This window comes from Strongylocentrotus purpuratus, unplaced genomic scaffold (assembly GCF_000002235.5).
Source record: "Strongylocentrotus purpuratus isolate Spur 01 unplaced genomic scaffold, Spur_5.0 spur5_scaffold_10, whole genome shotgun sequence".
NCBI classification, from domain to species: Eukaryota; Metazoa; Echinodermata; class Echinoidea; order Camarodonta; family Strongylocentrotidae; genus Strongylocentrotus; species Strongylocentrotus purpuratus.
Genome location: NW_022145595.1, coordinates 11,336,404 through 11,364,022, shown reverse-complemented (window position 1 = coordinate 11,364,022; position 27,619 = coordinate 11,336,404). Strand labels below are relative to the sequence as shown.

The window sequence follows — 27,619 nt, the reverse complement described above, 5'->3', positions numbered from 1 at the left end:
CCGTTTTCGGCCGATTGGTTGGATACAAGGTAAAATCACTCTAAAATACATCGCATAATAGCATAACACATATCCCACACATACCATACCATGCCAGTGTCACTGAAGAACCACATTTGCAATGGAAAATATATCCTAAAATATCACATTTTAGCGATGTAATCGCCGGTCCCGCTACCCAAATCTGAAAAATCGAGTATCTTACGCGTGTCTGTAAGAAATATGGGTACCATAAAATGAGCTTTATTTCAAGTATTTTTCAGATTTAAAGCCCGATTTTATGCTAGTCGCAAGCTCAAAAGTATGTCATCGCATGTATTAAATCAATGCAGCCGCACACCGCGACGCACACACGATATCTCTATCTAATTCAGATTCCAACTTCCGATCACCGCTGTGCCCGTCTTCGGCCAGGCGAGCACCAGGGAGCTCCGGCGTGGGATACCTGCTCCGCCCGCTTGTGCTGTACATAAGCGCGGAAACGCACGGCGCGCGCGAGCGCTTCCTATTGACTTTGTACATGCGGCCGTAAACTGAAACGCTCGGCCGATAACGGGCTCCAAAACAGTGAAAATTGAAATGGATATTGTCATGGCAATTCGTGATTTTTTTCTGGGATTCTTTTTTTGTGTAAATAATAATAATATTTGCTTCATGATTTGAACAAGAAATGATAATAAATAGGAAGTAAAGAGTCCTAAAAATAGGATTTTGTCTTAAGTGGCCGAAAACGGGCTACTTTACTCTAGTGTTATAAAAACTATTAGTAAAATGAAAAATGAAATTTCGATTTCCAATCATAGATATCTTGATAATCAGACAGGCGATTGGTGTGTAAAAGTCATGGGATTCATGTATGACCTAAAGGTTTATATTTATGATTGCAGCATGAGCTAAATCTAGGATTTTGTTTCAGAATCTGAGGCAATGTTACTGAGTCACTTTAAAGCTTAATGTGTAGCCAAGGGACACTAGACATCTAGAACTTGTGGATTAGTACCTCACACAAAGTGTCATGAATTACAACTCTATGATGAATAGAAAGTGAAAGACTAATTGATTAATGTGAGTTTCATGCCTCAAGCCAGTCGAGATGCCCGGCAATGTTTAATGAGGTACATGAATATCAAACCAGTCAAACATTAATTAAACATGAAGGAGAGCCATGATTATGCTACACTCTTTTACCAATCCTGAAGAATCTAATTCTCAATACACCCAGAATGAGAAAACATGCCCCCCTTTTTAGAAACAAAAGAAACGCACATTCTTAAAGTGACTCTGTAACATTGCCCCAGATTCTGAAACAAAATCCTGGATTTAGCTCATGCTGCATTCATAATCATAAACCTTTAGGTCAGTCAGGAATCCCATGACTTTTACAAGCCGATTGCTTGTCTGATTATCAAGATATTTATGATTATAATTCAAAATTTCAAAAAACATTTTCCCAACAGTTTTTAAAACACTACAGTCTATTGGGGAAAATGAGAATGGTGAAACCAGTCACTCAATGATTTTTTTTTTTTGAAGCACTTCATGATCATTTTAAAGCACTTTTTTTTTTAGGGCTTCAATTATCACACCATATTACAGACACTGATAACAAGTAGGGCCATGCATCTCATATTTAAAGGTAAAGACCAGTTATGGTCATGCGATTGCATGGTGAAAGAAACGTTGTGGAATCGATCAGAAAAGGTTGATCATCTAGCATCTAGCATCTGCAAGGTTCTGGAATCATCAAAATGATAAGAAATTTGGCCCATTCTTCGTAAAGTTACAAGCACTATACACAGAAAGACCATGAGAGAAACAAATTTACCAAATATATGAATTATGATTAAAAATCATGTATTAGTCTAAACATATTCTTTCACATGATTGGTAATGAGAGCTTCCATTTCATTTTTTTGAAATTGGGGCGTTTCCAATACTGGTCTTTACCTTTAACATTGTTAAACGATGCCTTTATTAGGCTCATTCACGTATGATGTTGTTAACTGCAGTACTTGTTTAGACGACAGAAGTGTAGTTTGTGCTTCACATTTCTTTATCTTATAATACACAGATACTAAATATGTATACAGATACTTTTTTCATTCACACTTGCCATTCATACTACAGGTTTAAAAAACTAATAATAAGTACTGCAAGTCCGAGTGGGGGACCTTCACGGTTTCGGTGATTTAGTTTGCCTGCACCATTCCTGGCAACTTGTAAATGCTCATGGGAATCACGATAATGTTTTTAAAATGATTTTATCCTTTGTTTTGTAGGATTGTTCTTTTATGTAATGCTTTGTATACACTTTGTTTTGCCGAATAAAATGATAAAAATAATATCCAACTGTTGCGATATGATAATTTTTTTTTGCAGGGAGTGACGATCCCATCACAACGGCGGTACGTTGAATACTATGGCAATCTGATAGTCAGGGAACTGGAGTACAAGCCCACGACGCTTCTTCTGACTCGTATCGATCTCGAGACGGTGCCCATGTTCAACGGGGGCTCCTGCGCTCCCGCCTTCGTCATCTATCAACAAAAGGTCAAGATCTTCTCATCGCAACCATATGAGGTAGGATTCAAATGATTTTATTTCTCATGCAAAACATAATACAATGAATAAGTATATTACAAAACAATATACAATCAAACGACAGATTTAATAGTAATAGCACGAGAAAAGAGAAACTAACTGGAAGCAGAGCTTGTTGAAGTATTAGCTCCTTAGAGGCTGTTTTACAATATTTCTTGAAAACAAAGAATACTTAGAAAATCAGTAAATTAAAAAATGTGTAGCAAAGAAATTATGAATTTAGGGGGGGGGGGGAATAAAAAATAAAAGTGAGGAAAAATGGATGAAAATAGTAGAAGGCTAAACAGAAAGAAAGATAGAAAAGAAAAATGAATGAATACAAAAGCTCTAGAAAAAAGGGTTAGATCAGCAGAATGAGGGAGAAAGAGAGATTTCATCATGTATGCCATTCCACAGCACATCTTCATCTAGCCCCAGGTCCCTTGCACCCACACCCGCGCTTCGGCGATCGCGCCTTTTCTGCCCCCCCCCCCAACTTTGGAACAAACTTCCCCATGCATGAAATATGCGAGTCCCCAACTTTAGAAACCTTCTAAAGCAAACTTAAAACTTATCTGTTCAATATGTTTATATTTTGTTCTTTAAATTATGAAGTGCTATGTAAAGGTTAATTATTATTATTATTATATAATTTTTATTAGGAAATTCCTATTAGAATTATGTATCATGTATTATATTGTTGTAGGTTAACATTACCCTGTATTTTTGTTAAGCGCTTAGAAACATTGTGTTAAGCGCTTTATAAATGTAATATATTATTATTATTATTGCTTCAGTCGATTTCATGTACAAAAATAGGACTTCTGTAGACAAACTGTAAACAGGGTATTTCAGTTTGTGAATGTTTCATAAACTCCCTTTAAAAGTGGTTTGTATCTACAAAATTGGAAGAGAAATATTAAGCCTTTCTCAAAAGCATAGTTATGAAGAAGCAATACCTGTACTTAGAACTAAAAACTATTTGTCTAACTGTAAACAATTACAGATTGATTTTTGAGAGTATTATGTGTTCTTTTCACTCGTGATAGTATGATTACTCTAATTGGATGCATGCCACAATGTAGAGTTTGGATATTAGCACTCGACATCGACGACATGAAGCCAAAATCATTGAATTTTTTGTTTACGTTATAATCAAGATAATTTCCTTTTCCCTTTCGAACAGTAATTGGATACATGAGCAGAAGTAGGAATAGAAGTAAATTAATTTTTAATGGAGTATGTATTCATTTATTGAAATAATTTTGTACTCGTCGCTTGTAGTTTGAGTCATATGCATTTGTATTATGTTAAGTTTTAGTTAAGTTTGTAAAGCGCTTAGAGATCTTTTTTGTTATTAAGCGCTTTAGAAATATTTGTTTATTAATTATCATTATTATCAATTATCTTCTTTTTTTTTTTTAGGACGGCTGGACCTGCCCTTACCTTATTCATGATACCAATTACTATAATCGAGCATTGCTTAAATGACTGTTAGCAGTGTGTTTGTTTTGGCACCATTAATGACAAAAATGTCTGTAAATGAAGAAACCCCCCCCCCCCCTTCTCCCAGAAGCCAAAATTATTTGGTTTTGTTTATGTATTTGTTAATTTTTAGGTGGCAAAAAAAGAGAGGAGCGTGAGGTGTGAATTCCCGCTCCCTGTGCCTATCTGCGGCGACATCAAAATAGAGTTCTTTAACAAGCCAAATAAACTCAAAAAGGTAAGTCACGTAGCATTAAAATAAAGTTCTTTAAAGCCTGTCTGCACTAGTTTGGCCAGGAGGGATTAGACCTCCCTGCAAGGTCACTGACAAGTGATTATCTCATCAATTCAGCTCTGAATTAACATTAGAAAAAGGGGATCATGGGGGACCAATGGTCACCGAGTAGGCATTGTTTGCTGTGTAGAGGGGGCAAGTAGCTACAAGTAGTGCAGTGGAGCTTTAGCAAGCCAAACAAACTCAAAATGGTAGGTCACATGACGTCAATAAAGATTTCTTTAACAAGCCAAATAAACTCAAGGTAAATCATGTTTTGCCATCTTAAGATCTTAAGATCTTAGATATTTTAAAGAAATTGAAGTTGTTATCTGTATGTCTCAATGGTGATTGAGTATGCATGATGGGAGGCTTTCGAAAGTACTCCACAGATGAATACAAATGGTGCTTTTCAGAACTAACCCTCAACTTTTTGTATCTGCTCTCAACCTTCTTGATCTCAATCACACCTTCCTTCCTTTCTTTCCCTTCCTTCCCTTCTTTCCCTTTTTTCCCTTCCCTCCCTTTCTTTCCCTTCCTTTCCCTTCCTTTCCCTTCCTTCCTTCCTTTCTTTCCCTTCCTTCCCTTTTTCCCTTCCCTCCCTTTCCTTCCCTTCCTACTTCCATTTCACCTTATCTGTGGTGAACAAACACAAAGAACAAAAAACAAAAATAGTCTTGTGTAAGTGTTTCATAAGTACTTAATTCCAGTGTCTTTTTGTTTCCCTTTCCCTTTCCCTTCATTCCTATCAACGTCACATAAGCAGGGTTTTGATTATGACGAAAGAAAATAATGTCTGTTCGGAGCTAGAAAGGCCTTAACTATGTATTAATGTATATGAGTTAACGCCCTTCTGGCACCAAACAGAAAATATTGACAGGCTTTTCCTTATAGCTACAGACAGTACCTAATGGTGTTACCAAAAGCCTACAATTGTGAATACTGAAGAAGTTGGTCCTATAATTTGCCAACATGAACTTAAATGTAAGACGTTAAAGCTAATCTTGAGCTCTGATATGGGAATCGTATCTTGAGAGAAAAATTGCTTTGATTTATTCTGGATTCTTTATCCTGCAGTAGATTGGTTGCTTGAACCAGTGAAATAAAAACAAACCCGCAAAAACTTACTGGACATCATCTACGATAAAAACCACAACTCCCATTTGCACGTAGTGACCTGTGGTGTCAGGCCTACCTTCCCGGATTTCCTTATCTTTCTATGCTCATTACTCAACCAGTATACATTTTCTACCAAATGTTTGGCACATGTCATTTATCTGTTATCCTGAAAATTCAGTGTAAGTTTCATTGGATTCTGTGAGACTGTATCATTCTAAATATCCTACATCTAAAATTCCTGTGCAAGAAATTGGCCAAAGAAGTCTTGTGTGACATGAAATACCTCCGCCATGAGGTCAAATTGCATGTGGTTTGACGTGGATGGAAGTATATCCTGGTCATACCATTATTGACGTCACAGTTTGAAGCTATTGATCAGGATATTGTAACTGCAGTCACTGTCACTTTTGTTTTTCTTGGTTTGTGTAAGTGCAGTTATTTTTTCCTAGATGTCTGTATGCAATAGACCATTTTACTAACATATTCAAATTTTATGCATACTTTTCAAACAAAGGTTGTTCTTGACAACCTGAAAGTTTGGTCGAGGCTTTCCCCGACATAACAAAAAGTACTGTATGCAGACAGGATTGATAATATGGATATTTATATAACGCCGGTATCCGGCAGGCCCTGAGGCTCATGGCGCTGTACATATTACAATCACGAACATATCACTTTCCTGACTCAAGTACAGGTAAACTAAAACAACAACAAGTATTTTATTGTAAAGTATTGTAGTTCATTCATCAATAACAAGTTAATGGAACACCTCTTTACTAGGTCCCCGGAAAAGAGACATCCATAAATTGAAATATGTCAGTAGACCGGTCTATTAGGTCACATGAATAGTAGGGGAAAACCCTAGTATAGTGGTCCACCTGCACACCCCTAATCAGTTATACCAGGAGGGTAAACCTGAGGGTAGCATTTATTCAGTTTGCTTTTCCCCTCCCAGACACAGGTGAAGCCAAATACTTTGTGATAATCGTACAAAATGCAGATCATTTAATCACGTGGCCAGATAAAAGGAATTTCTACCCCGGTGTAGTGGTCCACCTTCACAACCCCAATTGGTTATACCGGGAGGGTAGACCCGAGGGTAGCATTTATTCAGTTCGCTCTTCACCTCCCAGACACAGGTGAAGCCAAATTAATAATAATAATAATAATAATGAATCTGGTTGAATTTTTTTTTTAAATATTTGTTTTGCTTTCTCCACCAGGATCGGATGTTTCACTTCTGGTTCAACACCTTCTTTGTGGCCAACTCCAACCTTCTCAACTCAAGTAGCCAGCAAGATCTTGCCAACAACGGATCATCAGACAACTCATCGCATTGCAGCGAAGACAACATGGAGGCTCTGGACGCAGACTGCACCGTCCTCAGGTTACAGAAGGACCAGTTAGATAGAGCAAACAAAGATAAGACGAACAAGTGGTATTCCCCCAATTTCAAGGTAATAATAAATCTGGTTATTCCTTTGCACTAGCTTAAAGGGTAAGTCCACTTCAAAAATAATTTGTTTTAAATAGATGCAGAAAAACAAGAGAAACAGAGCAAAAAAGAATTGAGTAAAATTGGATAACCAATAAGGAAGTGGCAATGAACTTACAGACTCATGAGTGAGTTGCCAATTTGTCTTGTGATTTTCAAAGTTTTTCATGTTATTAAAAATTCATAACTTTCTTATTAGTTATCAGATTTTGCTCTAACTTTTTGTGATTGGTTTGTCTGATTTTTCTGCTTCTTTTGAAAGTAAGTTTTTTTTGGAGTGGACTTGCCCTTTCTGTCAGTTTTCTTCTTATTTGCCAGGGCCCGTACTCATGAAATTTTTATCTAAGCTAGTTTAATTTGATTTTATTTCATTCAGTTGAAAAAACCATTACATATAACAATCAGATATGTTACATAAGATACACTTTAATACATATCGGACAAGGACATAAATATAAGCTGAATAAGCTGCAACCTGAAAGGAAACATAATCCTTATATAAAGGTTGACCCTTTTTGATAATGAAAAGTATGAAATAGTTTTCAACTAATTACATGGGCTATAGTAGATCGTAGACAACTAAGTAGGCTATAGTAGACAACTAAGCTTAGTAAGGTTTTATGTAAAATGAGACCAGGGGGGTGTTTCACAAAGACTAAGTTGGACTTAATTATGGCAAGCAGTTCATGCCACTGTTTGCTCTCACCATCTACTGGCATTGGTCTCTCAAGGGACGTACAAATCATGGTCACAAATCTACAAAATTTACATTTTTTTTATAATTCATTATTGAAGGAAAAAATATCATCTTAAGATCATATTTTATACATTCTGAATGTACTTATCTCTGCTTTTTCTCAGGTTATCTGCTACTTCAAACGGGTCGAGAACGAGAAGCCAAGGAGACCGTCGGGGGACAGCAATGACCGATCATCGGGTACGAGTAGTGATCATGAACACAGTGATGGAGGTGACATATCAGAGACAGACTCGGAATCCGAATGGGATGTGACGGAGATCACTCATGTATGACGACAGGCGACAATGGTCTGCCAGGACAATTTCTCCCGGAGTCTTCTTGTCCAGATGAAGTCTCGAGTAGAATATCGGACGCAAGTGCGCTAGATGTGTCTGGACGTTGTTGGAGAATGCATGTGCCGTCGTCGGTGCTGTGCGACGAGGGTTTTTTAGGAGGAGGAAGAGGATGTTCATCTATAGATATTATGAAGGACTGCATGTATTGAAGAAGAGAATGTAGGCACTTGTTAACCCCATGGTTAGATGGGACAAAGATGAAACTTTGCTATCACCTCATCAACTTTTTTTCGTTTTTCATCGAATCTTGTCATTTTACAATGCCAGTTTTTGTCGGCTTGTAAGATATCTGTTCCCCCTAGAAGAATAGCAAGCGAGGTCGTCTCATCCAGGTCACGTGATTCCTGTAAGCCAATCGAAAGCAATCCCACACAACCATGATCGTTTACATTGCCAAAGCTTTGAGTGAATTTGCAAACTTATAAGTTAGATTGGGAAAGTATTATAGGCTTAGATACTTTCATCGTTCACATACATGGTGGATTTAGTTTATCTCACCATTGAACATGTCAAGCATATATGTGATACCAACATCAATATGCTATGTGAGATGTGTATGGATTAAAAGTTCTTGCCAGAAGTGCCATAGAGACTAACACACACATCTTGGCGAGCCATTTTCTAGACACAGGCATGTACAGTGAAACCTGTCTATAAAGACCACCCAAGGGAGACAAGAAAAGTAGTCTTTACAGGCAGGTGGTCTTTGTAGACAGGGGCCTACAGTACATGTTTGAATGAGAAACCATTTTCAAGGGATACAAAAAATGTGGTCTTTGTAGACAGGTGGTCACTTTAGCAGGTTTGACTGTATATGAATGGACTGTTGTGTAATACAACCTCTCTTGTCTAGTATATGTATCACAATCATACAATTTCATTCCATATCAGTTTCATATCAGTTTCATAATGCAAAATCTGTAGATGTATTTCCCAGTTTATATTCCTGAAGGTTGATATCTTTTTTTTAAAGCAGAAAATATAGAGGTATATATGTTTACATAATGCAAGGGATCATGATGGAATGTATAGTCTTTAGTCAATGTTGAGGTTTCTCCGCCTTCCCAATTATTGCAAGTAACTTCCTTTTAGTTATAAAGCTTACTATCCTGACTGATTGTTCGATGAGATTGCTCCTCTGGGATCATATGCTTGATTCAATGCAATGATTCAGATCTCGGTTGGATAGCCTAGATGGCCAGAAGAATCTCAACCTGTACTTGGGGGGTCCAGTCATTCTCTTTGGGCAAAAAAAAAAAATCATGTTTAGCATCTCCGTCCGCTTCCTTTTTTGAGGCCGCCTGCTTTTGTTTCTTTCTTTTTTAATGCAAAAAAAGAAAAAACATACTGCTAAAATGATGCTGGCAGCCATCTTGAAAAAATAGCCTCTTTGAAAGTGTGCCAAGCGGGTCATTTGGAAGAAGAAATACAAAAGGGCCTCCTTCTTCTTTAAAAAAAAAAAGAGACAGGACGCTACACATGTTTTAGGTGTTTTTTGGGGCCTTATATAATACTGAATGATCATTTTTGTCTTTGATATTAGTCTACCCAAGTCTAGTGAAAGGTCATGTATTTATCCTGCAATGACAAAAATTTGAAATTTGAAAATATGACAGAATTTTGTGTTCTTGCCCCTCTACCATACATATGAGATAATCTCTATGCCTGTCAGGGATAAAGAAGTTTGCCACATCAACATTCAGCTATGCAATAGAAGATATTTATATACCGCAAATGTAGATTCTAGGTCTCTGATTGGTCCAAACTGCAGGCTTGAAATTCACTACTGGCTGCTGGGCAGTATAGCAAAAAATATTGACCGGGCATAGTTCTACTCGCTCGTACAATGTAAGGATGTAATGGTTGCACGTGACGTCAACATTGGATATACGAGCAGTGAGACTACTCCAGAAATGAATACACTTTGATTAGCAGATTTTGTCCAAATATCTCTTTTTTTAAAGATAGACAAGTGGGATGGGATGGGTCATGTAAAATGAATATTGACTGCTTTTCTTTCTGGTCATGGTTAAAACTATAGCTCCTCTGTGGTCTCAATACTGCATTATACCCCTCGGAGCACAGTGTAGCATCGATATCACCTTGGGCAATCCTTCCAACCATGCCCCTCAAAGCAGTCAATTTATTATATGGTAACTGGTGAGAACTAAATATCAAAATCTCGGTGGAGTCCTTCACATTCGTGGTTGCAAGCAAAACTTATCCTAAAACGGCCATGGGAAAATATCAGAAAGGAATATTGAAAGGGTAGCTGTAATATTATTTTTTGCAGACATTGCTATTTTATATTCCCAAAACGTTGTTTACTGAATTTTGAGAACCCTTCATAGTTTGTACATAGCTAGGCCAACTGAAGAAATTTCTTTCAGTGAAACACAAGCTTTAAGGAATTTCCTTTATGTATTGAGTGGCAGAGCAAACAGATTGTATGATATTTAGCTGAAACTTTTTTGCATGTTTGTAGGAATACTATAACGTCTTTTTGTATGACAATGGTGGTGATGATGATGATGTTGAAATGTTAATGATGATGGTGATTGTGATGATGATGGTGATTGTGATAATGATGATGATGATTGTGATAATGATGATGATGATGATGATGGTGATGGTGATGGAGGTGATGATGGTGATATTACATCCAATAGTGCAATTTTTAAGAAAAAAAATACATCTGCCATATTTTCTTTTGTTTTTATAACATTTTTTACAAGTACCGTGTAGCATGTTTCTACCATGATATTGTACACAGATGTCAGAACTATATGCATCATCTTATGAGTATTTTATCTGTTCCATTTCACATACCATTGTGCGAGAAAGAAAAAGAGAGGAAAACTCACATTTTTTGTACAACAGAAATATTGTGAGTTCATGTTAGAATGTACTATACTAAACTTTAATGGGTATTCATTAGAAATTCATTGACGTACATGTATAGGACATCATTCTATATACGTGCATGGCTCTTTAGAGTCGAACTATAACCAGAAGATGTGCATATATTAAAAGCACAGAGTGCATTTTGAAAGACAATCATAATGACATCCAACTCACATTTGAAATATTGTTTAGAATCAATTGAGATTTCAAAGGGATTGAGTAACATATAGTGCACTCGAGTCGACACTCCCTTGATCTATGCTTCGATATAATTAAATAAATTCAAATAATTTGCATCGAGTCTGTATATTAAAAGTAATGAATGATAAAATCCCAAGCTAAGGTGTGGATTGTGAAATTTCTTCCTCTATTGCCAAGTTGCGTATAGAGAATCTCTGTTCACTTTCAAACACTCCATGTAAACAACACACTCATATCTTGAGCTTGTATCTTGCATAGCCTATCATCGTTAGAAATAGTCATAACTGCTGGTTACTTTGTATTTTTATTGCCCGATTATCAATGCGATAAACCAAGGGTATGTTCATGTAAGCATCACAGCAAAAGTTATCACATTTTGTGCTTCCAGATTTTTGACATCTTACATCACCCTGTTTAAAAAATATAAAACGAGTCAGTAGCTGTACTTCAGGGTCCCTCCACATAAAAGGTTTGCAATCTATCGCAGAATGACATTGTCCAATCAAGATCGTCGCTGTAATAATAATAATAATTAACAACATTTGTATAGCGCTTATCACAAAATATGTCTCTAAGCGCTTAAGAAAAATAGAAAGAGAAGGAATTACAGCCAAATATTAAGTTATACATAATAGGTATGCATATATTGTTCCAAAGGCTGATAATCAACGAATCAGAATCGTCGTTTCAAATTTGCAATTGTGTTACCTTTTACCTGTGCAAACCTTTGAGATACGGGGCCCAGAAAAGAAATGAAAAATGTGGCAAATCAAAACCAGTACATTATTTGGTAGTGAAAGCATGAACTTTAAGCTCAGAGGTCTTTGATTTTGACTTAATCCCCTTCTTAATCATCTCAGCAAAACAATAAAACCTAAATGTGGTTCAAGCTTGAAATAGGACATGGTCCTATGAGGAGTGTGAATGACCATTGATGATTTTCTTTTGATGTGATAAATGTTGAACAGTAAGATGGACCATTCCAGTTGCTTAAAGGACCCAAATTATATGTGGATTCATGTAAAATTACATGTTTTTTGTTGGTTTTTTGTTTACAGTATTGACAGCAGACAACCCTGCTGTAATCGTCCTGTGCCTATGCATAAACTCTTTTCACATTTGTGCTTGTTTTCATTTGAAAGTATTTTTGTTTTTGGTTTGTTTTATTTTTTTAAAGAGACGCGTGTAAATGATAAATGGTGCTCAAGATCTTTTGAAGACTTGTATTACACGTAAATGATAGAAATGGAGAAGCAAACACTTTCAGAAAGTTAGGAGTAGTTCATGAACAGTTGAATGTGTAAGAGTCAATGCACAGTGCCTGTAATTTAAAAGTCAAAAGTGGAAAACTTGATTTTCTCAATTAGATAAGACATTGTATGTTTAATCTGCTTATTGGTCAGTATCTTATTGAATCTAAGCTTCCAGCGATTCTAGTGCATGAATCAAATAAAGTGACCGTTAATTTAATAATCAACCATCCGGCTGGGATCGAGTCTTCAGCTATGAAAACTTGAAGGCTACCGAAGGAAATTAAGTATGAATCAAGAAATGTCTTTAAGTCGTGCCATCTAGATAGTAATATTTCTTTTAAACCTTGACCAACATTGTGTTTTGCTTTTGTATTGACCTTTACTTGTTGTGCTGGTCAGTGTTTTATCTATTTCTCCCAACAATGTAATTCTGGGCAATCCCTTCCATGTTAAACTTGTTCTATGAATCTCAATTTATGATATAGAATTTTACTTATTTTGCCAATTTATTGAAATAAAGCGTGACATGAAGGTTGACTACCTGTCCTGTACGACGAGGAGTAGTCTGACATTGTCAGCATAAATTGTAACTTATTCTTTTCACTTTGTTTCTTCTCACACTGTCACTGATCTGTTTCTTTTTTTTTTTTCTCTCTGCTGTGATAACATGTCTACCTGATGACCGGGTGGTCTTTCCCTTTAAGGTTATCTTGAATAGATTTAAATGAGTGATTACCGTATGGAGATAATTGTAAAGTGACCAAAGGAATAAAAAATCTGTTTAGTAGAAAAGGCTGCGGATCAATTAATGAATTACATTATTACTTCTGTTTTTGAAAGAGAATGATACGTGAAACACCCTCATTTTCTAAATTAATCAGTTTTCCCTTCTCACATTGGCAACAATATTTCTTTTTTTTGGGTGCAATTTTATGCCATTTCAAATATTAACGATCATTTGTTTTCCACATCCTTGATCATTGAAAATGTTCACAAATGCCCTGAAAATTAACCCTTTTTGGTGCTAAATTTCTATTTAACTGCTATGCATACATAAAATCAATGTGAAGTGGTGCCACCAAGTGTTTCTGTCATTTTAAATTTCTCACAGAATATTTTTATTTTATATTAAAACTTAATTTGTGCTAGCACATATATTGACAAAGAAAGTAATATTCCATGGCTGAAATAGATCTTAGAGTTGATGATTGAGAGAGAGCTAAATACTACAAGTAGGTCAGGTGCCATAGCTATGACTTTAATGCCACTAATGAACCCTTCCAATTCGGTGGGATAAAATTATGATGTGGTTTAACTGTTAATGGAATACATGGAGCCAAGGTGTCATTTCTTTAGACCGTATACAATTTTTAGAAATGATTACATTGATTTCATTTTATATTTTATTATTTGCCTCTTCATGTGTCATTTTTGGTCAATCTGTGTCGTCTATCTGACTAACTCTCTCCATCCCCCTCCCCACTCTCTCTCTCTTTCTCTCTCTCCCCTCTCCCCCCCCCCCCCCCCCCCTCCCTCTCTCTCTCTCTCCCCCCCCCCCCTCTCTCTCTCTCCCCCTCTCTCTCTCCCCCTCTCTCTCTCTCCCCCTCTCTCTCTCCCCCTCTCTCTCTCTCTCTGTATGTCCGTCTCATGATGACCACTTAGTTTGTGTCAAAGTGCCCACCCCCCTTTTAATTTTACATGCAAGTTTTCATACAAACATCCCAAGCCTATTCAAGATTCCTTTTGTTATACTGCAGCTAGTGTACATGCAGGTGCGACATACTGTGGTATTTCTAATGTTGCATCTGTCAACCTAAACAGTTGATGTTCATATGTATCATTGTATATATGATACTATACAGGAAAAAAATAGAGATGAAATAAACAGATTTATTTTCAAGGCGTATGTTTCTCATCATCCTGTCTTTCTTTGCGAGTGAAGTGTGTTTAACACAATGGTGACTACTTTCGAAAATCAACCTTAGGCAATTCCAATAGCCTTGTGCATCACCGATTGAACAATATTACGTAATCCAAACACAATTTCAATAGGACAATGAAATTTAAAAGTTAATTTTTCGAAAATAGTTGCGATCGTGTGGTGCCTTTAAATGTAGTGTAGATGATGATGATGATGGTGATGTTAGTGACGATGATGGTGATGATGATTGATGATGATGATGGTATGGTGGTGATAGTGATGGTGATGTTAGTGATGATGATGATGATGGATAATGATGATTGATAATGATGATGATGGTGGTGATGATAATGATGATGATGGTGGTGATGATGATGATGATGATGATGGTGATGTTGGTGATGATGATGATGATGATGATGATGGATAATGATGATTGATAATGATGATGATGGTATGGTGATGATGATGATGGTGGTGATTGTGATGGTGATGGTGATGTTGATTGATGATGATGATGTTGATTGATGATGATGATGGTGATGATGATGATGGTGGTTATAGTGATGGTGATGTTAGTGATGATGATGATGATGGATGATGATGATTGATAATGATGATGATGGTGGTGGTGATGATGATGATGATGATGATGGTGATGTTAGTGATGATGATGGATAATGATGATTGATAATGATGGTATGGTGATGATGATGATGGTGATGATGATGGTGATGATTGATGATGAAAAATGTAATAATAGCAATGAAAAAACTGTTTTATGCCGATGATAAGTGGAATTTGAACAGAAACAATATACAGATTAACTCTTGAGCTACAAGATAATATTACCCTTCATAATAATAATAATAAACGATTCTTATATAACGCGCATATCACAAAAATAAATTCAAGTCCCTAGAGTATGCGCTCAGAAAAAAGTAAAGAAGGACTGTAATAGCAGACATGAGGAAAGAGAAAGAATAATTGCTTTGTAATACCATTATACTATTTTAACAAACTAAAAAAAGAAATGTGTCTTTAAGAGACTCTTGATAGTTTCATAAATTTCCAGCAGATTCATTGTGCCCCAATATTAAATTGACCTCAAATACGGCACTATTTTGGTACAGGAAGTCCCCTCTTGCCAGTGGATTTTAATTGAATTCTTTTGTGAATGCAATGATTTTAATAGTGAGAATGTTAATGGAATTTCTATATTTAGAACAACTCTGATCATTCTTTTATTTCAGCACAGTCATTGAGTCACAAAAGAAAGGAGAGGATTTTCTTATGCCAATGCCACCCTCTCACGTACATGACAACGCTGAGTAGTACCGTAGTCTAGCTACTCTCTGACGTCATTGAAAATACGTCACAATTTTGTGCAAACCCGGTTGGTCGTCTGCAATGTATAATCGGAGATTGCTTCCACGATACCGATGGCCTAGAAAATTAGGATGGAAAATGGACAAAAAAGAATTTATCCACAGACCAGAAATAAAATGGCCACTGAGAAAGAGAAGATGGGAAAAAATGACAACGGTATTCCATGGATACCGATGACCTAGAAAATTGGGATGGAAAATGGACAAGAAAGAATATAATGTCAGAAGCGGATCTAGAGGGGGGGTTGGGGGGGGGGGGGGTTGCAACCCCCCCCCCCAAAAAAAAAAAAAAATCCGGGGACCATTTTTTAAAATCTTATCTTTTTTTTTAAACTTGTAATTTTATTTTATTCTATTTCTATGTATTTATTTCATTTATTATTATTATTATTATTATTATTATTATTATTATTATTATTATTATTATTATTATTATTATTTTTCTTTTTGGGGGGAGGGGGGGGGGGTTGGGCGAACAAATGTCACAGAGTCCCTTGCCCCCCCTCCCCATCAGCTTTTTTGAGGACACGGGCCACCGCCGAAGTGACAAGCTATGCCAGCGTTGCCGATTCTCATCCCCAAAATCCCCACATTAAAAAAAAAAAAAAAAAAAAAAAAAAAAAAGAAAAAAAAAAAAAAAAAAGGAAAAAAAAAAAAAAAAAAAAAAAAAAAAAAAAGAAAAAAAGAAAGAAAAAAGAACGCACGCTGGAGAGAAACCCTTTCAAGTGCAAATATTGTGAGAAGATATTCAACTCATCTGGTAACTTAACCAAACACATGATAACTCTGGATATAACTGTGTATTTAACTGTTACTTGATTTAAAAAGACGTTATCATGCACTGCTTTTTATGGTCTCCATTGTGTTAATAGATGCCAGGAAAACATCACTTACGGGGTTCAAATAAACACCCAAAAAAAATCGGCTCGCCGCTTCGCGGCTCGTGGACGATGCTCCGCATCGTCATTATTGGTCAACCCCCCCCCCCCCTGAGCAAAAAGCTAGATCCGCCCCTGAATGTATACACACACCAGAAGAAAAAAATGGCCACTGAGAAAGAGAATGTGGGAGAAGACGACAACGGTATCCATTAAAGGTAAAGACCAGTTATGGTCATGCGATTGCATTGTGAAAGAAACGTTGTGGAATCGATCAGAAAAGGTTGATCATCTAGCATCTAGCATCTGCAAGGTTCTGGAATCATCAAAATGATAAGAAATTTGGCCCATTCTTCGTAAAGTTACAAGCACTATACACAGAAAGATGTATATGGGACTACCCTATATCTCTCACAGACCATGAGAGAAACAAATTTACCAAATATATGAATTAGTACGCGGTTTCCCGGCAAATTTTTTATCATCATGTATTAGTCAAAACATATTCTTTCACATGATTGGTAATGAGAGCTTCCATTTCATTTTTTGAAATTGGGGCGTTTCCAATACTGGTCTTTACCTTTAAAGATGAATGATGCAAAGATATTGATGCAAAAAAAAGCAAAGAAAAGATGGTGCACAAAATATATTCAGGCTCATACAAATCACATAGATATAAACAAAAATTCGATAACGATATATTTATGTTGCTATACATTTTTATTGTCCAAATAGTTTTTTCAATATATATTGTAGAAATCCTTTCTTGTAATTTCTTAATTAATAACCTAAAACAACACAAATAACTTGTCTAAATGATATCAGGGAGATGTGACATTTAATATCATGAATCATGTAATAGAAAAGCATAGAAGTCAATTACAATATAATGAACAGGTTTTAACGTTTCATCAACCATTCATTGTATACAGTATATTAAAGGGGCCTACAATAAAGGAAAAGGATCATTCTGGATATACATAAGTTACCATATTCAAATTCAATAGCTATAAATCAAACATTGCCTTTAACTTGAAAGCGGGGGCAAAGGGAGTGAGAGAAAGACAACTGATTTATTATCTTAAAAGAATTGTACAAAGGATCGAGTGGGAGACCAATACTAGAAATACCAGAAATCAATTACGTATAGAAAATGGAGATAATTGAAACAGACATAATATAATTTATCAAGGGCGTGGTTAGAAGGCAAAGTCTTAATTTACAGTCCTATAATTCAATAATGCAAAATCGTCTTGAAAGTGGGTGAAGACTCGAGTCAAAACTCATTCTCTCGGGGTAGAAGGGGAATCCCCTCCCACACCCACCCCATTGTTCATTCTGAGAGCATTATGTTGTTTGTGCTTTAGGGATAAAATTCCCCTCGGGTTGAAACGGACCCCCTTCCCCCTTCCCCCTCTCCTCCCCACCATTTACAGAATTCGTGTATTATCTACTTACGACTTTGAAATTTTAAATTTTAAACTCTAAAATGTGTTCCTCATCAGCCACTTTGGGGATTCCCCCCCCCCTCCCCCCCCCCCCCCCCACTTGCGTGTGCAGGGTCTAAAGATTGGAAACGCCCTTTAGCAACCACCCCGGTTTATGGCTGTGCGGTCGCACTTCTCGCATGCACGGTCATTTATCTTTAGATCTGCGAGCCTCTAGATTTCATCATTCTACCAGAGCCGTAATTAATGAGCTAAAAAAAAGGAGGGGCCGAATGAGTAATGACTCCGGTATCAATCCATTAGATGGAGGAGGGGGGGGGGGGGTGAACCCCGCCCATTCTTACATAATGATTTCGCTTAACAGGAACGCCATCATTAAATTGTTTATTTTTAAGGTGGGCCGGACTTTGCATTGATCACACGGGCAAATCAAAGTCTGCGCGGGATTATCATCCACCTCTTTTCTTTCAGCAGGGTTAGATTATCACTTATATTATAATAATAACGTTACATTTATAAAGTGCCTTTTCATTAGATATAATTAAAGCGCATAAAAAAAAATACTTTTAAACAAACAAATAAAGGGAACATTATCATACAAAGCTTACATTAATTACAAACAGACAGGAATATTAAAACAAATTTGAAAAGATGTGTTTTCAGACACCTCCTGAAAACTGTGAGAGTATGGCAATTTTTTTAGTACAGGGGATAAGGAGTTTCAGGTTTTGGGGGCAATAATTGAAAAAGCACTATCCCCCAGGGTGGCGATCACTGGGGGACGTGGGGACACGCCCCCCTCAATTTTGTTAGGTGGGATCGTCGTCCCCCCAGGAAAATTTGAAAAAGTGCACCCCCCCCCCCCGAAAAAAAAAAAAAAATGTATAGCAAATACTTACTAAAGACTACAAAATACTTTTAGTCTCTGAAGGGCCCAAGAATGCAGCATTCAGACCAGTGGCGTACGCAGGATTTTTTCAAGGGGGGGTTTTAAAATCGGGTCCCAAATTTCGCAACGACTCAGGAAAATTTGAAAATCGCGCGCCGGCCAAAAAGTCGCTCAGTGGGGGGGGGGGGGGGGGGGGGGGGGGGGGGGGGGGGGGGGGGGGGTAAGCGGACACTTTTTTTTTTTTTTGTTCTCAAAAAAATCGCAACGACTCATCCGACCGCTGAATAAGCGGGGGGGGGGTAAGGTCACCTTTCTTAGGTCAGCCATGGGGGTAATTTTTTTTTTTTTTTTTTTTTTTTTTAATAATTAAAAAAAAAAAAAAAAAAAAAAAAAAATCCAAAGGGGGGGGGGGGGGGGGGGGGGTTTAGGGATTTTTAAGGGGGGTTTACACACATAAAAATACCAAAGGGGGGGGGGGTTAACCCCCCAAACACCCCCCCCCTGCGTACGCGCCTGATTCAGACTATACAAATGCAAAAATCTTCTCGCTCCCTCACATAGGCTAATATCCTTCCAAATGTACAAGTAAATATCGCATTTCGCCCCCCCCCCCCCCGGTCATGAAAAGAAATCGCCGCCCCTGCTATCACATATCTGTTTACTGGTTCGATGATCGGTAAGTGTATTACTACTCGCTAATCGTGCATTATATACTTGCTGATAATTTTTGCGACTTTCAACTTTGAGGGTAACCACCCCTCTGTGATGATATAACTGGTATGTCTTACAGATATTCTTTATTTTAAAGTATATTATGCGAGGAACAGAGCGCCCGAGCAGGAAGATACCTCAGAATCTGAATGGTGTATTGTACAGCCTAACCTTAATTCAATCATAAGTTTACCATACATCTTTCCCTTCTTATTTGTGGGTTGGGGCGACACCAACAATGTAGAAGAATGGAGAAAAAGAAGAAGAAGAAAGAAAAAAGAAGAAGAAGAAGAAGAAGAAAGGGAAAAAAAGGGTGAAGTAAAACAAAGATAGGAGGATGAGGAGAAGATGAAAAGAAGAAGACATACCTTTGTAGGGAACACTCTTGCTCCGACCGTGGCTCCTCCAGCTTTCACATCACCCATCTTACCAAAAAGTAAAAACTTGTGTTTTTTCTACTAAATAATAATCTGTAAATTTTCGGTACGAAATTGTTTTGATCATTTCCCCCCGGCATTGTTCCCCTTTGTTGTGCGTGACGGCCCGTCATCAATATTGAGATGGAATTATTTCTGGAACAATCTACAGAAAAGTTGTCTTTTATTTAATAACTTTCTGTTGGAAATGAAATAAATACGAATTGAATATAATTATAGTGTTCAAATGTTTATAATGTACATTTGATAAGTCATAGTTTTACAGAAGGCATGATACTTTCATGGATCCATACGTGGAATTCAATTTCACATATCAAAATACTTTGGTCACCATTCACGATACCGAGATTCAAGTTGTGTTGTTCATAATAATACAGAAATTTGTTTACCATTCGTGTTAGATACAATATATAAACATGCTATTGTCTGATAGTGGAAGCCCGAAGGGTGTTAACTTAGTGTTTAACAAGAATGAGTCACTTTCATTCCAACTGTCAGCAGACGGTGTATAACAAGAAAAAGAATGACGAGAATTATGCGTCATATCATAAGCATTCATACGTTCTGGTGTCTAATCGCTTATTGTGATACATGTTCAATATTGACGTCTTTCTCCCGAGGGTAATACACATACATTTTCTGGGAAAACAACCTAAAGGTCCTAAATGGATTTTGCCTTTTTCTTCCTTTTCCCTTTTAGCTTATTGTCCTCTTTCATTGGTTCAATATCTTACTTATACCACCATAACACAAACAAACTTTGCTCAATATAGATTTTAAAATAGGAACCTATAGTAAAGAGAATGGAATTCATAAAATACTTGTTAAATTGTTTTTTGTTTTGTTTTATATATGATATATAATAAATATAATTTCTTCCTATTACGTCCTCATTTTTATCTTTATGGTGCCTATTCTGGCTGGCTTAGAAGTTAGAGGGCTTATCACCTTTGGCTCCGGTATATTATAGTAAAGAGAATGGAATTCATAAAATACTTGTTAAATTGTTTTTTGTTTTGTTTTATATATGATATACAATAAATATAATTTCTTCCTATTACGTCCTCATTTTTTTCTTTATGGTGCCTATTCTGGCTGGCTTAGAAGTTAGAGGGCTTATCACCTTTGGCTCCGGTATATCTGTTTCACTCCCCCAATCAGAAAATTGAAACTAGTCCATGATCAGAAAATAGCCAGCGAGGGAAATGAATGAGGAAGTGTCAGGCAAGAGTGAAAAAGTCATAAGTGCGGTGCGAGTGTGCGAGCTGTCACGAAAAATATAACGCTAGAGAATATTGGTTGACACGCGCGCGCACTTAATTTGACCGTGCGCTGTCTGTCGAAGTCGCGTCTGTCGCGTCGATGTCCGCCTGCCCTATATACAGTTTGCAATGCATTGTACGCATATGTGTTTAAGACTACACAAAACTTCACAACACACGGAAAGACGCAGATGGGACTGCCCTGGAATAAAACACGAATTTTTAATGTAGATGTCACTTTTTTGCAGCTTCCCGGATTTTATCAGAGATGACAATGTATTCGACACTATTATCGACCTGGCAAGCAAATTTCAATCCGTTATGAGGATGACAGTATTTGGAATAAAGCCACATATTTGTAAAAAACTGACTGGGAATTAATCCGAATTTCGAGTTGTTCGTCAACACTGCCAATAGCCAATACTGGAGGAAGTTAATGTGGATTAGAACCCTGTGCATTATTGAGCTACATCGCGTCGATAGGAGCAGACGCTAGACGGTCGACGACGGCGAGCTGCATTGCAGCTGGACCGAGCCTTCGCCTTGCCTGGAAATGGCAGGGAATAAGATCAAATCCATTGTCAGCAAAAACAAAATAAGGCTACGAGATGGAAATTTTGATCTTGATCTCACATGTATCCTTTTGACAGACTAAAATTTAATTAAATAATGATGATTGGTGATAATCTCACTATGATTGTGTGGACAGAAAATGTTCAAGATTTGTTCTCTTCGTTCGTTAGCCTCTGAGTCTTATTTGGGTAGGGTCGGCAAAGAGAGGAGCCGACCCTACATCATGTAGGCTTGCTAACGAACGAAAGAGACAGAATTTTTGGTCTATTGTCATGACTTACAAATCGAATATCAATCACTGTACATTTCACTTGAAATTGACAAGAATTTTCTATCGTATGTTCCTAATGCTTAATTTTTTCTTAATCCTTATTTATAGACTATTCTAAAGAGTAAGTGTGTTGAAAGTCTCATCAAATTAGAACAGAGTCCTTTTCACGACGCAAGAAAAGGTGGTGGTTTCATTTTAATATCCCCCAAAACAAGTCGAAGGCTCCCATGTCTGCAGACCCTACACAGTGTACACCTTGGGATTTTTATATGAAAGATGTCAAGGCTTAGGAATGAAAAAAACTTAGATTACAGGATCTACTTTCTCATCAGTCATCAGTTTATACTTCTTTTTTGCATGAATACACATCACTAAAAATGTGGAGATGTTTTGTTAGTTGTGTGTTTTGTTTTGTAAGAATTGCACAGTTAGAGTACACGTGCAGACTAGGGTGCTGTGCAGATATGGGCATTCTTAGAAAAGTGATAACAAATTTATGTCAATATATGTCCTCTAAAAAGAAAGACCCTCCTGAGTAATACATTTTGACAAATTGACAGTTTATTCATTTTGTTTGTTGAAACAAATGAGAAAGTTGTCCACCTTAAGTCCTTAACATGTTGTATGTCACATTACTGTGACATTGCCGATTCAGCCAATCGTAGGTTCATACGGTATACCGATTACGGTATACTTTTTAAAAAATCACAACTTTCTTCTTTTCTGTCAGATTTCATTTAAACTTTCACTAGTTTGCCACTGATTTTTCTGCTCTCTTTTACAGTAGAAACCTATTAAAGTGGAAGTCCACCCTGATATTAAGTTGGTTTTAACAGAAGAAGGAAAATGAGGAACAGGTCAGTGAAAGTTTGAGTAAATTCCAAATAAAAATTAGAATGTTAAGAATTTTAAACATTTTTAATCAAATCTAAATTGACATATCATGCCAGTTCGCTTCTTATTTGCTCTGTACTAAAAATTTAAAATCTGAAATTTTATTATCCCCCAAGAAGATTTTCTATCAAACTTGTACAATGTATGAAAATAAAATCTATTATGTCATCATTCATACAAAATTTTATGAAACTTTATGTACAGTACAAAGCAAATTGGAGATTACCTTGCAAGACACGTCACAGTGTTGCCAATCAGTGTTTAATTGATTGCAACTTCAAATATTCTAACTTTTTAATTGGAATTTGATCAGATTTTGCTCAAATTTTCAATGACCTGTTCCTCTCATTTTTCTGCTACTATTACTGAATATCAGGGTGGACTTCCTCTTTAAGGCTGGATTTTCCTTTATTAGTAACCTACATGTAAATACACTACACTCATAATTCTAATTTCATTGATTTTTGATGAATTTGATTACCCATACATGTTCAAGGCTAGCTGAGATAACCTTGTACATGTACTCACACGTCTCACAGTAGATCTCACAAAGAGCTATTCTTCAGTAACTTTAAGTTACTGAAGAATAGCTCTTTGTTTACGTACGACAATAACTGATGGGTGCAGGAGGTCGGTTGGTTTGATGGTTTGTTTAATACCTGACTGTTCAGAAAGCTTGTGCATGCATGCTTGCACATGTGAATAAGCAAACGGGACCGACGGCTTTACGTCCTGTCTGAGGGACTTGGTATAATGCCTAACTAAAGTGCACTAGCAAAGATATACAAATGTTCTTGGTTTCGAACCAGTGTCACTCCTGTAGTGGAACCACTGCTCTACCACTGATCCCTCTTGCTAGATGATGTGTATTTTATCTAAGATTGCACATGATAAGCAAACATGGGACCGACGGCTTTAAGTCCTGTCTGAGGGACTTGGTATAATGCCTTACTAAAGTGCACTAGCAAATATGTTCTTGGTTTCGAACCAGTGTCACTCCTGTAATGGAACCACTGCTCTACCACTGATCCCTCTTGCTCGGTGATGTGTATTTTATCTAAGATACACTGTAGGTTGAGGGTACACGCACAAAATGTAGGTCATACTCGAGAAAGGAGAAACAAAGCACTTAACTACTTCCTGTCTGTCTCCGAAGCCCCAGATTTATGGCAGAGGGACTTTTGAAAAGCCTTTGAATCACACCATCTTTTGAATGTTAGAACCATAAATTGAATCTTGTTGAATGATTTTGGTGTTTCTTTTACATGTACCTGTAAACATGTACAATGTAAGTAAGTGTAATTGCAGTGGTTAATGTTTTCCATATCCCCAAATAGCCTGAAAACTTTATCATTGATTACAATTATGAAGAGACTATGGCCAATATCACTGCTGCGCTAGTAAAAGGGAAACATCACAATCATTGTAAATACATTGTAAAGTACATGTAGGATTGAATTTATGCACATTTTTAATGTGCATTGCTACTTATGATTTCATCTAAACAATCACCCTAGCTGAGCTATACTGTACATGTACATGTACATCATCTTCTTTTGTTTGGGGGGGGGGGGGGTGTGGGCGGGGCGAGGGGGGTACCTGTTGGGCTACTAAATAAATCACATTTCATTTAGTTGCCTAATGAGTACTTTTTTGAGGGGGGGGGGGTGGATGAGCTTCTACATGTACAGTATGTCTATCATTTCTTCATTTGGTTGCCTAATATAGAAAGTATGCTGAAATTAGTTGTCTATGGCACAAGGATGGTATATGATATTCACTCTGGTGGCATATTTTCCAGGTTGATAAAATACATCATGGGCAGCTTGGCAAACCTCACTATCTTGTCATCAGGCCTTCATGTGGCTGTGAGATACCTCTGCACCGTCCGATGTCACTGTGCGAAATCACTACTAAGAATTTTGTGGTACGTTCAAACGCTATGAAAAATATTAAAAATGATGTGAAAACAGCATGGCAATATTAATAATATTGCAGTCAATTGACCACTCATCTTTCTTTGTATTTATTACTGTTTGTCATCCACTTCACCGCTCAAATATAAAATTCCCCAGTGGCATTTACATAGTAAATGCAGAAGTTAAATTGTTGGTTAACAAGGAATATGAATTTCTTCATAGGGTCATGAGTGAGAGTTCGCGAACTGACTGGCTTGGACGGTGTGCAGGAGTCTCACAGACACGGGGAAGCATGACCACACCGTAGGGAGGTCTGCTCAAGCTGGTAGAAAAAGGGCTGGTGCGTGTTTTTGTTTTAATAGTATGTCGAGGCTAAGGGTACCGTAACCGTAAGGGTTACAGAACTTAAACTTGTTGGTTACAGCATGGACCTACAGTACATACATGTATACAGTCCATGGTTACAGGCTTGACATCAGGTCACTCATGGGACTTGTAGTGGTGAATAATGTGTCATGTACACCCCTGTATTCAAGTGGGAGGGGGGGGGGTGGGGGGGGGGGGGAGGAGAAGGAAAGTCATGGGAAGATAGTATGTAAATGTACATGTACATGTACGTAAATGTACATATCTACTCATCAAGTAATGTTGTCTGCAAGATACGAGTGTAACATAAATCCTGCATATTCATGACAAGTATTCCAGCCCTGAAAAATATCAAAGGTTGTCTTGAATTATTTTTAGATGGCAAAGTCTGTAATTGGTTGTAGGCCAACATGTACATTTGAGCCTTTTTACCAACATTACCTGTAGATGAAATTGTCAGTGTTTTGTGGGCAAAGTAATGATGCTGAGCGCCAAAGTGAAGTGATTCAGTCATGAAGCACATGTAATACTCTTTAATTTTGAATTAGATTATCCGAATTTTTATGTGTACAATTCATGTACATGTATCTCTACTAGAATTGCATCTACGATTATAAAGTACATTGTACATGTACCTTTTCTAATCTGAATATTATATTTAATGTCGTATAATGAAACGCATGTTCGGACATGTTTATTTTTTTAGTCTGTAACCTCCTTTTGCTGTGTGATGATTCTTTATATACGACATTTATTTATACAACTTTCATATAAATTCCCCAAAGTCTGAGCAGTCTAATAGATTTTATTTACTTATATTGAAATGTGAGAAGATATAAACATGTACTGTACATTGCAATACCTCTGTCGCACTATGCAAAGTGAACAATTTGGGGTCATTATATGGATTTTCAACAGTTGAATATGGAATTTAAATGAGTTTAAAAAAATTAATGAATAAACTGAAGGAGAATCAATTTGATAATGATAAATGATTTTTTTTTTCTTCTGTTTTGGGCATAACAAATGTAGGCAATCAGATTCCAAACAAGATGTTGAGTTAAACCGTGGTTAACTTTGAATTACTAAAAAAAAAATAAGCAAGGTTTACTGCCAACAGGGTAAATATTTTTCGGATCAACATGTACATATATGTACAGTGTATGTACAATGTACCTTTGAAAACACATGCACTCTGAATCAAGGTGACAGATTTTGGGCTTCGGGTTAAAATACCGGTAGGCATGATTAATGATCAATCCACAAATTGAGGAAAATTAGCAGAGAAGTACATACACATGTACTTGTGTCTTATCCATACACATTTTACATGGCTCATCTCAGAACAGAAGTACAGATATCTATCACAGGCAGGCGATGACAGTTACTACGTCCCCACAAAGTTTGGCAATTGTGTACCAGGAAATAAGGAAGTGAAACAAAAGGTCCATCTATCTAGTATATTCTGCGGCTTGCTTTCAATAGTATGCATGTGCCTCATAATTTGATGTCGGTCTACTAATTGTATATGGATTTGGATGTGGTGTTGCGAAAGACTTTTTCACCATGGAAAATCACGTGTGAGAATAGGGAAACTTCTCTTGATGTGTAAAACTCAACTTCCATGGTACTTTGCTCTCTGCAAGTTACTATTTTTGACCCACTGAGCTCATGTACACTGTTTATGTTCACTCACGTCACAGTGAATGAGCATTTTATGAGTGCAGACATTTTTGAACTATTTTTGCCCAAATATGGAAATCCTGAATGTTAACCAATTTTATAGAACACCGACATGTACATGTACATGTACATGTAAGTAGATCCTTGTCATTTGATTGGAGGATTGTCGTTCACATGATATTCAATGAATAATCTATTGAACATATTGAACGACTACGTCATTGAGCATGCTTTTTTTGGTTATATTCGCTGTGCATCTTTGTTCTATTCAGCGTGCATTTTTTGTTACATGCGTCCCATATCATTTGCTGTAGTTAATAATAATAATAAACAATATTTATAAGGCGCTTAATACTGGTGTCTCTAAGCGCACCATATTCTGACTTAACAATTATTTACCAAAACTTATAATTGTAGTTGTGACGTTGGACTGCAGTACAACCTTTAGAACTTTGTTTCCGTTTGAATTTAATGGCCTAATTTAAGCAACTCATATAACATGAGTCTTAATTACTTGTCAAGACCATAACATTACAGTTTATTTTAATGAAGGTTGTCCCTGTTCAAATGCCA

General features: G+C 36.9%; 2 protein-coding genes across 2 annotated transcripts in view; both read left to right on the top strand.

The window, feature by feature from the left end:
- The window catches only part of LOC115918458 (phosphatidylinositol 3,4,5-trisphosphate 3-phosphatase and dual-specificity protein phosphatase PTEN-like), a 29,568-nt gene extending 21,092 nt beyond the window's left edge, over window positions 1–8,476 (top strand). Inside the window, exons 7-10 of the mRNA XM_030979488.1 lie at window positions 2,380–2,580; window positions 4,199–4,303; window positions 6,682–6,915; window positions 7,815–8,476. Coding sequence (XP_030835348.1) covers window positions 2,380–2,580; window positions 4,199–4,303; window positions 6,682–6,915; window positions 7,815–7,985 — 711 coding nt within the window. The 3' untranslated portion in view covers window positions 7,986–8,476. The remainder of the gene's footprint in view (window positions 1–2,379; window positions 2,581–4,198; window positions 4,304–6,681; window positions 6,916–7,814) is intronic.
- A 12,927-nt stretch (window positions 8,477–21,403) lies between these two features.
- The window catches only part of LOC115921675 (phosphatidylinositol 3,4,5-trisphosphate 3-phosphatase and dual-specificity protein phosphatase PTEN-like), a 36,586-nt gene continuing 30,370 nt past the window's right edge, over window positions 21,404–27,619 (top strand). The window contains exon 1 of the mRNA XM_030979487.1: window positions 21,404–21,975. Coding sequence (XP_030835347.1) covers window positions 21,894–21,975 — 82 coding nt within the window. The 5' untranslated portion in view covers window positions 21,404–21,893. The remainder of the gene's footprint in view (window positions 21,976–27,619) is intronic.